Here is a 13,306-nt window from a genome sequence, read left to right on the forward strand (position 1 = left end):
AGACACTGAAAGGGGTGTTGTTTTTTTTCAAAATCCAACTGGGCTATGCATTTGTTATTTGTGTCTGCACTTGCTTTGCTTAGTACTGTTGGTGTACTCTTAGTCGACACCAGCAGTATATAGTCTACTAAATCAGCAGTATGTAGACTTGTCTGCATGGTTTTCTTGACCAGTCAAAATATGCCTAATTAAAATAGAACCCCAGTGGAAATTTTCATTTCTGTGGATTGAAACGTCTTCAAAAAATGCATAGCTAGGCAAGGGAAAATGAAACTGTCCATTAAACGGGTTTATTCTATGCATATAGTATGAGCATTCCACACTGTAAAGATGAACAGGGAAGCCATATGAAGTCACTGTAAGGTCATAATAAACTCTCCTGTCTGGGCTGGATTACAGTTTTTTCCTTCCTCGCTACTCATTTTAGGCCTTTAGGACTAATGAGTGAAAAGCTTCGTTCTCTCTTGTGCAATATTTCAGCCGCTACTCATTAGCGCAGTTGTTTTGCGCACGTGAATAACCCAATAACATCATTACACACTCGCTGCTTGAGTGATATCTATGTCAGCTGTTCATTTTCTCCTTTATACAATTCCAGCTGTTTGATGCACATGGCATGTGATGCTGGAGGACAGTATCGTTTTGCTGGTAGCAAGAATCGACTGGGACCTTGCAGTGATATGTGATAAAAAGAACATTGGATGACATTACACCATAGGCCCAAACAGATATTAATGTGTGAACAGGTTATTGTACCCTTGGAGCCATTGTGATGTTGGTCTGGGTCTTGCTGTGTTTACTGTTCATCCGAGCACTGCTTACACTTGTATAATCTACAGTTGTTTTCTCATCTTGCATACTGTTACTTTAGCTGTTTCAGATCTAGCTGACGAGGGAAAAGAGATTAAATGTCCTTATGCTCTTCTGCACACTTCTAACACTGTTTGGTTATTCAGTTTGTGATCTGAGTTAAGATTTAATACAGTTTGCAGTTAATTATAGTAGACTTCTTAGTGGCGACTGGTTAAGACTTTAATAATTCTCATTTCTAATTTCTCTCTCTGTGATAGGTACATATAATTATCCCCTAGTTCTCTGGCTCTCCTCTTCAAAACACATCTTTCCTCCCTGTATTTCCTGAAGCTGTTTGAGATGGAAAGACCTTTTCATTGCATTCTTTTTTGTGAGCTTATACGTGCAAGGCATACAGTTGTACATACTTCTTTATTATTGTCAAAAAAAAACCAAAACCATATGCTATGTTTGCTGTTCACAGAAATACATCATCAGAATAAGGCTTGACAAAAAAGCACACAGAATGCTGCATTAGGGTAACTGAATTATAATTCCCCCAGCAGAAAAACAGACCATTCATATGAAAAACCTTAATATATTACACTAATCTACTGAAACGATTTCACCTTTAGATTCACCTTATTTTTCATTTCTTTGCGGGGGTTTACAAATGCTTACCTGAAGGTGACAGGTCACTGGCCCTGGAAAAGCATGCTTCACACACAGGATGTTTTTACCTTCTACCTTTAAAAATCTCATTCATATACATTAAACTGTTCAAGGCCTATTCTTGGATCGCATGTGCATATAAAATCTGTACTGTTTTCTGCCAGTTTCTACAGTAAATATCAAGCACAAATACTGTAATATTTAATATTGCAATATATTTAATAACGTTAATTAATATTATAAAATGGAATTATTTATTTAATAATTAGGGTACCTTTAAATTCTTGACCAAACTGGATCTTGGTGTTTGTGTGAATACTTTGTTCAAACACCATTAAAAGTGACTCTTTTAGTCATTTTATATTTTGGTATTTGAACAGATTGGTTACTGCAAAAATTACAAGATTCCATTGTGAAAGCTGTTAACATTCATTTCAGAAAAGGTATTAGTACACATTAACATCCCTAGTGTTTTTTTAATTTCTACACTGTTGAAATAACACCTGCAGAGTTCATTCACATTCATCTTAACAGAAATGAACACTACAAGAGTTAATTAAAGAGTGGGGAATTTATTGTATAGGGTTGCAATATGTTGTTAAGAATCAATATGAGATAACATCCCAATTTCTGAAACATTCCCCTCAGACGGCCCCAAAAAAAATAACACAACCAGTAACATAGTCACTGCAGGTTGTATTAAATCGAGTTGTGAAGATGCAAGAATTTTCTTAAAATTTGTAGCTCCTTTTGTTCTTTTCTCCAAAGTGCCAATACACTGACCTGAAACAGACTGAAATCTGCAAAGGATATTTCTTTATCTTTGATTATAATTTTTTTCTCACTTATATCTGTTACTTATGATAAAGGGGCAATTAAATCACCGTGAGGTTTCACTTGGTCTTCCAAGTGTTTAGAGATGTCTTTGCTTAGGGATTATTGGGATCTACCATCTGTCTTCCTTGCAGAAAATATAACACTGGGGGCCACTTTCCTCCACTTGCCTTTCTTTCCCTCACCTTTGTCACGCCCACATCTCACCATCAGTGAGAATGATGTCAGCAAGCTCTTCAGAGGACAGAAGCTGAGGGAGGCTACAGGGCCCAACCTAGTCTCACCATCCACCCTAAAGCACTGCTGTGATCAGCTGGCACTAGTATTCATGGACGTTATGAACAGGAGGTTGGATCTCTGCTCTCTTCACATTCATCAAACCCCTTATTATTGTTCCAGTTCCTAATAAGATGAGGACTCCAAGCCTATAATTGCAGTGCAGTTGCCCTGACCTATGTAGTTCTAAAGGTCTTTAAATGCTTCGTACTAGCCTACCTGAATGCTATCGCACAGCTCTTGCTAAAAATAGTTTGCATAAGGGTCAACAACCCATGTTGACCCTTTATGCAAACTATTTTTAGCAAGGCCCTGAAGCCTGGCAGTCAGCCTGGCCCTGAAGTTCAGGTACCCATGCAAAAGTTCTTTTCTTATACTCTAATTTGTCTTTTCACACCATTGTCGTAAAAATTCTGTAGCTCAAACTCATGCAGCTCAAACTCAGCGCTGGTGCTCCACAAGGCTGTGTGCTATCACTCCTTCACTTTAGTATTTAAATCTATGACCACATCTCAAAGCACCATCAGTGAAGATCCTTACATTTGCAGACCACTCTGGCAAGAATTGGCAACAGTGGTAAGAATTGGACTCCAGGCTGGAAGGCAAACAGCTGATGTCCTGGTGCAGTTCTTACTACCTGGTGCTCAAACCTCTTAAAGACTATATAGATACATGCAATATTTAAATTCAGCTCCCCACCTCCACTACCTTTCAACATCAGTGGCTCTGTGGAGTCACTTAAGTTGCTGGGCACCACTATATTCAGGCACCTAAGGGTTGAGAGGAACATAATCATCATCACCAAGAGAGCACAGCAGAGTATGTTCTTTTTAAGGCAGCTGAAGAAATTCAACTTGTCACATCCTGTGATGATCCAGTTTTACAGTTCAGTCCTCACCTCCTCCATAACCACTTGTTCCGGTTCCTCCATCTTACAGAAGTGAGCCAAACTCCAGTGCATAATCAGGGCTGCATAAAGGATTACTGGATGTAATCTGTCAACACTTAAGGATATATGCAACAGAAGAATCATGAAGCATGCAAGCAAAATCATAGCCAATCCCTCTTACCCTGGACACCACTTCTTCAATGCCCTCGCATTAGGCTGAAGACTCAAGACCATCAAAGCCAGCAGAACCAAATGCAAAAACAGGGTTGTCCCCATGACTGTACAGCTGTGTACCTTATTAACGACACTCTATATCTAGGATACTCTAGTCTATAACTTAGCACCCCTTGTATTGGAGCACATTACTTTGCACTACTGAAATGTATCATCTGTATTATTATTGTATTTAAGTTTAGTTTTTTCTCTTTTCTGTGTATTTTCTGTATATTTGTACTGTAACGGCCCGAGTGCCACAGGGCAAGGAGCAGGACGTACAGACTCCCTCAATGGTGACAGATGTTTATTAAACAAGCAGTAAAGACAATCGGCACTCATATGCAACATTAACACTTAACACAAATATCGATAACGTAAACATGGGTACAAACATGGGCATGAACATGAACAATGAACGACAAAGATGCACATTCCCACAGCAGTAGTAAATACACGCAGACATTACAAGACTAAACTATGTGCAGGTATGTGCAAATTACAAAGGCGTAATTACAAGCAAGACGATGAACTCCCACTGCACGCAGCGGGCCATACCACATGACTAGTGGGGAGGGGGGCATTCCATGACAGAACGCCCGCCTAAGGGGCCACCAACAAGGGAGGCCTCAGTAAATGAGGAGGAAAGGCAAAGTCCATGCCTCTCCAGAGGTGCAGCTACGTCATTCAGTGGCGGGTCCAGAGGCGTGGCTATGTCACTGAGCAGTGACAACTTCACAATAATGTGTAGATGCACCTGTAGACTCACACAGGAGGCTTGGGTACACACAACAAAGAGATGCGCCTGTAGACATACACAAAAGGCGCATTGACGCAGCACCTGCTGGAAACACAAGCACTGGAGACGTGTCCTTGGCCATACAAGACATGCAGAGGGGTATGTCCACCCTGGACCTGAATGTGCTGCTCCAGACTACATTCCTCCTGTTGCTAGGCACCCAAGGAGCGCCCCTGAGGCAGTCCCCCTCCAGGGCTTTGGAGTGAGAGAACACAGGCTACTACCTCGCTAGCCAGGGACCTAGCCAGCTCCACCAAACCACCTACATTGCAGTCCCCATGGAGCCCCTCGGCTCTCTGTGGTCCTGGCTCAGTAACCCTAGCCCCCCCCAAAGAAATTCCAGGGGGCATTCCCCTCCTCCTCCGGTGTGGCCGCAAACACCAGTCGAGGTCTTCTCCCCAACATCCAGGGTTCCAGACTGCAACTAGGGATGTCCCTAAGCTCATCCCTGTAGGAAGTCCACTTACCACTGAGAGAGTAGGCGTCCTGTGGTGGTCTGTCTTTCTGTAACGGCCCGAGTGCCACAGGGTGACAAGCAGGACACACAAACTCCCTCGACACAGAAAGACATTTATTAGATGGAACCGAATAACGAACACAGTGGCACTCACATGAAATAGGCAAGGTGAACACATGCAACGCTGAACACAGCTTACAAACATAAAGTGCAACAAGTATGTGAACATTAGCGAGAACAAAGACAGACCGTGATGCACACACCAACCTGGGTTTAAATACACAGAGACATTACGAGAATAACCCAGTGTGTGTGACTACGTGGGTGTGGTTTCAAACAAGACAATGAAGTCCCACAGCACACGGTGGGCTGTACCACGTGAACAGTGGGAAAGGGAGCATTCTATGACATGTACATAAACCATTGTGCCAGACTGCTTGGTATGGTAGCTACATGTGCACTCACACAAATTCCTCATGTGTGTAACATACCTGGAAAATAAAATTCTGTTTCTGATGTCTCATTATTTGCCTAACCAGCAAAAAAAAAAAAACTGAAAAAATATTCATTGTCTCACTATCACAACATCCTCAGTAGGGTGTATATGATATATTATGCAGTAATAATGTTTGAATCTACTGTGTTCATTATAGATGAGTAGAAAGAGGAAATTACTCTGTTCAGTTCAAGTGGGAGTCATCCAGATTGATGAACATTGTAAAGAGTGCCTGTAGCTAGTTAAAAACTGTATTCATATTTGATAGTTTATCTATGATTTTTTTTAACCCTACAGCAGAGATATATTTTAAGATAATAATCTTAAAATATTATAATATATTAAGATTATAATACACTCATTGTACTAATGTACTGTATTTGTGTTTTCATTCTGCACTGCATTTTTGATTTAATAACAGTGTTAGTTCCCTTAAGATCTGGTCTTTACAACAATGCAATATTCTAATTTCAAAGTATTGCTTTGTTTTACTGAAAAATACACTCTAACATCAAATGGCTTATAATGCTTTAAAAGTAAGATAAATGAACTGTCTTGAATTAGATTTTTTATTTTTTATTTTTTTACGTTTGTACTATGATAGCACTGATAAAGGCCATAATGTATTAGATCATTTGCTTTGCTGCCCAAAATCAGACTCTGGAATAGACTCTTTAGTATTCCAAAATATTAATTTATTTTTTGAAAATGAGTAATCATAAGACAAAAAAATTACAGTCTTTAAAGCAATCTACTAAAGAATTCTTGAAAGGGGGTCTGGATGCAACCATGGAAAAATATAAACATGAACAACTTCCATATCGTCTAGGCAGTTTATTTTTCAGTGACGCTAGTGATTGTAATGCATAATAAGTCTAATATCAAAAACCATAAGATCTTAGTTTGTAATCCTTTCATGACCCAACAATAAAATAAGAAATGTTGTAGACCTGTGGGATTTAATATCTACTGTACTATCTCACTACCCCCATGAGTAAGGATTGTTGCCAAAGCTGTAATGAGTGTGTGGAGCTGCTTTAGGGCCAGAGGACGAGGTAGACGTACTCCTACAGTAACACCAAAATGGGTCCCCCTGCAGTGACAAGCTGAGGAATCACAAAATGGTTCTAAAATGAGCTCTTTCTTTGAGAAATATAGCACAGTTTTCTACATTTATTATCCTAAGCATATGCAGGGATTATTATGGCTATGTCTTCATAACTGCCGTTATTTCCATATTATCAATGATGGGTAGTTTTTTATTCTCTGGTCCAATCCTTCATAGATTCTCTTAAGTTACCTAAAAGCCAAGGCACATTCCTCAGCTCATAATATTGCCCCTATAATTTTTTTATGTAGATGTGATGATCTATTAATCTGGGTTCATCTTCAGCATTCAGGTAAAATCATTGCTGCTCATAAGATTACAGATAGATAAATTGCATCCCAGGAAAACATAAGGCTGCACAGTAATTTGATGTATATTTATAAGAGGCTAATATGTATCTGGCACCATCATAAATAACCCTATTACTAAAAGGTCTGTTGCTCTGGGGAGAAACGCTCTTGTGAGTAGCACCATAGACCTCAGAGCAAGCAGACCCTTTTTCCCTGCCACAGATATGCTGATTTTTCTTATTCTCTGTCCTAGATGTACATCCAGACGACTACTCTGACAATGTCTCTGAGCCTGAGTGCATCTGTGTCATTGGGGATGCTCTACATGCCCAAAGTCTACATAATCATCTTCCACCCAGAGCAGAATGTGCCGAAACGCAAGCGTAGTTTCAAGGCCATTGTCACAGCCGCCACCATGTCCAGCAAACTTAGCCAGCTGGCTAGCGAAAGACCAAATGGAGAGGTGAAAACTGAGCTCTGTGAGAGTATGGACAACAACAGTGAGTACAGTCAACCTTTTGTCTTTGTTGTAAACTTGAAACACATGTTCTAGTGTTTTAAATGCATAATTATTTTATCAGGCTATCATAGTCTATACTATAAGACTCATTTACAGCTATACAGTGTAGTTTAGTCATACATTAATAATTCAAGTTTTCTTTCATCCTTTTTTTTTCTGAATACTTTCAGTATTGCTTTCAGTATACTTTCAGTATACTTTCAGTATTCAGAACCTTGGCCTTGCTCAGTCAGCATTTCACATATTTACAGTATGATAACAGTGGAAATTAAGCTGATAAAATGACATTCAGTTGAAATGCATTGTGTTGACACTGGATCATTTCAGACATCTCAAGCTGAAAAAGGATTTAATGGTAATTTATTTTCTTTTTATTAAGACTGCAAAGGTGATTTTCTTTCACTATTATATCTGAGAAGTATCAGAAATCAGTAAGACCTCTGTTCATTTATGTTGAAGATTGTCATCGTTAAATGCAGAATTCTCTCAGACCTTCATCACATTTTAGAGTTGATGCAAATGTTAAGGCTCTCCCTCTGTACCAGGGCCTGTCTGGCAGGCTCTGATGGTCAGCCAAATCATAACTGGTGTCAAAAATAACATGTAAATGCCTGTGGAGCAAGGCACTTGGAAGGCAACAGCATATGGAAGAAAATCTTTAGCTGGATTTTATCCATCATCTTACACTAAGTGCCCAACATCAGCACAGATCCACTGACACTAGCATATGATATGCAATGCCAAGCTCTTTTCTGAGTATTAATACTCAGCACTGAAAGTGTTCAATATAATTATTTAACAGGCATAATTACCCACACAATAGCCTGTGAATCATATATCATCTTACCTAAATATATCATATTTTGATACCCGCAACCTTCAAAAATTGCTGTAGACCTAAGTCTTCTTAATTGATTTTAGTTCACTGAATCCCATGCACAAAAATGAGTGATAAAGTATTATTTAGTATTTCTAAATCTAAGCAAACATATTTGTTCCAAAGACAAGTTTTCATTGGGAATTTCTGTGTGTCCCTTTGACCTAGTACAGATTGTTAAGTAGCATACTAGATCTTTGAATCATCTTATTTGTTAACATGAAGTGTGATACCACTCCACAGGACAAAATCACACTTTGGGAAAATAACACCATGATTTTGTAAGGTGTTAAAAGCAGCTCTTTCCAGCTGAATATAAGCCATGGTTCCCTCACCCCTTACAAGGTCTCCTCATCATGCTAAGACAAAGGTTCCCTTCATGCACTCTCTTCTCTTTTGCAGCACCACCTACAAAAACAACCTACGTCAGCTATACCAATCATGCCATATGAAGATGCATCTTGATTAGAAGAATTTGCGATTGTTTACAATGAGGCATGGACTGCCACAGACTGGAACTATAGCATGTGTCTTTGATGTTTGTTGTAAAGAGAGAGGCTGGCTGGACTGAGACAAGATTGTGTGTTTTTCTAACATTTACACTAGTGGTCAGAGTAATGGGACAGCAGTTGCTTCTGGCATAGAAACAAACACAAATGGTCTGCCAGTGAAAGAGAAATATTTATAGATATAAAGATATATATATATACATACATAGAAAAATGCAAAGAAAACAACAGAAATAATGGAGTCAACCATGTTAGTCGTTATTCTAATTGTATTTTGTGGTTGTGCAGATTTTGAATTCTTATTCCACATTGTCAGATCTGCATTGAAAAATGCATTTGTCTCTTGTATTGGCTACTCTGGTCAATTAGCCATGGGGTGTAAATGTGTATTTGCCATGGTTGAAGCATGCCAATTTTTATACAAATGATTTATTTATAATAAAGGAATGTTTTTGAAATGTGTAGCTATCTTGAGTGAGCAGTCAAGCATTGTGTTATTCAGTCACACTAAGCATTATATAAACAATGAAGAAATATTCCTACAATGATCATGTGCTTTATATAGGCCCATTAATGGTCTGATAATGCTCAGGACCAAAAACGTAGTTTAAGCAAAGCCAGTAATAATATGAAATATAACATGAATTACCTTTTCAGCAGGTGAGCATGGAGACACACACAAAAGCAAAGCTGGCAAGATGATATTTATGAGCTGCATCAAAGCAGGTGTACTGTGCTCCAAATATGGATTTGCTGCAGTCATCCCCAGCTCCCTGCAAACAACATACAGTGTAAACAAGTAGATTTTGCTGTGCCAGGAGTATGCAGTACTTTCATGGATACTTATACATGAGCCTAAAATACTGCCAAATAAATGTTTTTGGACTACACAGAAGTGTTAAAAGAGGAAGAGCCTTTTTCTCTTTCAGTGAATATCCTTTCAGACATAATTGTATATCTGACATGGTTTGCCATTCCAATGTAATATGTCAAGTACCTCTTCAAGCATATCTGAAAATCATCCTTACCTATATCTAATGTTTTAGCTACAACTTCCAAAAGAAATGAAGCAATAACTGATATATTTTGGAGTATTTGTAGAAGGTCTTAGACTCCAGTACACTTAATTGGCTCTTTGACAGATGTAAAACTCCTGTAAGCAAGTAACTTTGCAATTTTTCTGTGCGGGAAGAACTAGCCAATTATCTTTCCTCATAGTCACAGCTCACTAATGACTGTCTCTCAGCCTGTATTCTGAGCCCAGGGGATCATAGCAGTATGGCTAATAGAAGTAGAAAAAGCACCAAATATTTTTGCCACTTTAAAACTTCCTACAATGCTCTGTTGGATGACTTCTCTCATTTTGACAAAAACATTGGGCTAAATTCATAAAGCCAATTGCCAGATTTAATGTGATATTAACTGCACATAGCATTGCAGTAACAAGTTTGCTCATTCATGAATTGGGATTACAGCCATATTTAACCTTTTGCGTGATACATGGTGCTACCGCATTTTGTACTCATTTGCATGTGACATTAGCAATTCATATTAGAACAACACACAGCAAAAAATGCCAGGTGAACCTGTATAATAGCAAATGTCCCAATAAGAAACCAATGTGGATTGGATGATCTTTTCTTGAATAACATTTGATCACACATGCAAGTTATCAAAATTCTGCACACACTCCTATTAGCTAATTGACAAATTTATTTAAAAGGTACATTTTTGTCTGTTTGGAGTGAGCAAACTTTGCAACTGCACACATAAGATAACAGGAAGAGGAAGCTGACTTGCTTGAGCAGAATCTCAGAATGCCACAAACACTTTCCATAAGTAACGCAGATTTAGGTGTTGCAGAGGAAGAAACTATAAACAGGTATAGACTAAAGAGAGATACAATTTTGCTGCTCTGCCATGATTTAGTGAAGTCTTCAACTCACTGCTACCAACCATACAGTTCCCATCTTGGTGAAAGTTGCATTACCTTTTTATGCCTCTGGCAATTTTCAGCATGCCACTGGTCTCACAAGTCAGTCATCTGTCTAATGGACTGGGTCTTTAGTATGTATGGCTTCCTTTACATGCTGAATTAGTTTTATCTTTCACCTAGGGCACAAATTAATTTAGGGATAAGTTGATACCCATGCACTAATTATCGACATGGTAACTTTAAATACTGTGTCGCACATTTTGCATTGTATAGCATGGTTACCATAAACTTTTATGAATCTGGCCCATTGGCCCCTAACTGAGTAAAGAATTAGGAACACTATTCCAATCACTGATAGACAGTAGAGGAAGAATTTTAGGGTTAACAGCTGAGAGTTTAGGGATAGTCATTAATAATACAATATGGGGCTTATTTAGTCCACATGCAGATGTTCTCAGGGCTGTAGTCCCTGACCTTGTACATTAAATGCAAGCAAACCATCAACAAACTTCAATTTAAGATACAACTAGCATTCTTTTTAAATACATTCAGACACGTTGGTGTGGCCACTTGATAATTTTCGCAGAGAGTTGAAAATGTATTCATAAATAAATCAGCATCTTTAACACTGTGGTATGCTTCATGAAATTCTTACATATACAAAAAAGGACTTGATGCATTAAATGTATTGGTAACTGAGTTGTCACTGGTTTTAGTCCTGGTTTGAACCAGTTTAAAAAGCTTTAAACTCTTCATGGAATCAGATGATCATCATACACAGATACTCCAGAGCAACTGACAGAGCTTATGGGTAATAAAGATTTTAAATTTCATTTTAATTTGAACTTCAACTTTAAATTTCTAAATTGTCAGTATCCTTTTTCACATCCAGAATCAGGGCAACAACCCCTCACGCTACATTTAATAAAATAATCTAAAATAATATAGCTGAGTAAGATCATTTAAACTCAAATTGTGTGTAACCCACCTCTATCATATAAGTTAGGGTATAACTCATTGACTTATGTTCAGAGTCATTAACTAAGTGCAACTTAAAAGCAACCAACACATTACTGAAAATACCTTTGATGCTTTAGCTCTGCGAGAGAGCCATACTGAATGTGTCTATATCATTTGACACATCAGTAAATGTGCATTTCAGCTAATGGTTGAGGTAGGAGACAGCTCAGATTTTTCGATGCCATTTAACAAAACATCCAAACACATTGCCGAAGGCTTTAGCCACAAGGTCCATCACTTCTAATCAAGGGGCATAGTCCATGTTAGTGTGGACAGCAGTCAGCCTCAGGAATCATGTTTCAAGGAAGGAGTCATTGAAGGTTATATAGGCCATGAGCCTGTAGAAATGAATCAGCAGCAATTACAGCAAAACTAATGAAGTCACTGAAATATGCAGGTAAATATCACTGAAAACCTATTTGTCAATCTTTAAAATACTCTTTTCATAGCCAATAAATTTGAGTTTGTATGGAGACTATATTTATCTGAAAAATGCCCAGGATGGTATTACACTGCCTGCCCCCCCAAAAAGGTCAACACCTGGATTTAACTTAGCAAATATGTAAGAGCCTCCCATTGGATAAGTACTAAATGGGTGATTGTTTCACCTGGCAACAAGTTATATAACCCTAACTGATGCAATGAGTAGCTTCTCATTTGTTAAACAACCATGTCTAAAGACACACCCTCTGGTTGTGGAAAAGATGTTAATCTGTTTCAGAAGGGTCAAATTATTGGCATGCATCAAGCAGAGAAAACATCTTAGGAGATTGCTGAAACTACTAAAATCGGGTTAAGAACTGTCCAACACATTATTAAAGAGTGGAAGGACAGTGGGGAAACATCATCTTCGAGGAAGGAATGTGGCCAGAAAAAAATCTTGAATGATCATGATCAGCGATCACTTAAACATGTGGTGAAATCAAATCGTAGAAAAACAACAATAGAACTCAGGGATATGTTTAATAGTGAAAGTAAGAGCATTTTCACACACAATGCGAAGGGAACTCAAGGGATTGGAACTAAATATCTATGTAGCCTTAAAAAAACCACTTGTCAGTGAGGATAACCAGCAAAAATGGCTTCAATTTGCTAGGGAGCTTAAAGATTGTTCTCTGGAGCAATGGAAGAAGGTCATGTGGTCTGATGAGTCAAGATTTACCCTGTTCCAGAGTGATGGGTAAGAAGAGAAGCGGCTGAAGTGATGCACCCATCATGCCTAGTGCCTAACGTACAAGCCTGTGGGGGCAGTGCTATGATCTGGGGATGCTGCAGTTGGTCAGATCTAGGTTCAGCAACGTTATGTGCCCAAAGAATGAGGTCAGCTGACTACCTCAATATACTGAACGACCAGGTTATTCCATCAATGGATTTTTTCTTCCCTGATGGCACGGGCATATTCCAAGATGACAATGCCAGGATTCAGTGGGCTCAAATTATGAAAGAGTGGTTCAGGGAGCATGAGACATCATTTTCACACATGAATTGGCCACCAGACCTGAACCCCATTGAGAATCTTTGGGATGTGCTGGAGAAGATTTGCGCAGTGGTCCAAATCTCCCATCACCAATACAAGATCTTTGGGAAAAATTAATGCAACTCTGGACAGAAATAAATG

The 13,306-nt window shown here is 38.7% G+C and overlaps 1 protein-coding gene across 2 annotated transcripts in view; it reads left to right on the forward strand.

The window, feature by feature from the left end:
* The window catches only part of grm8b (glutamate receptor, metabotropic 8b), an 83,182-nt gene extending 74,002 nt beyond the window's left edge, over positions 1–9,180 (forward strand). For both annotated transcript variants that reach the window (XM_027020741.3, XM_035523807.2), the window contains 2 exons: positions 7,080–7,326; positions 8,626–9,180. In XM_027020741.3, coding sequence (XP_026876542.2) covers positions 7,080–7,326; positions 8,626–8,675 — 297 coding nt within the window. In that variant the 3' untranslated portion in view covers positions 8,676–9,180. The remainder of the gene's footprint in view (positions 1–7,079; positions 7,327–8,625) is intronic.
* Positions 9,181–13,306: the final 4,126 nt, after the last annotated feature.

Source organism: Electrophorus electricus, chromosome 4 (genome assembly GCF_041902795.1).
Source record: "Electrophorus electricus isolate QZ-2024a chromosome 4, ASM4190279v1, whole genome shotgun sequence".
NCBI lineage: Eukaryota > Metazoa > Chordata > Actinopteri > Gymnotiformes > Gymnotidae > Electrophorus > Electrophorus electricus.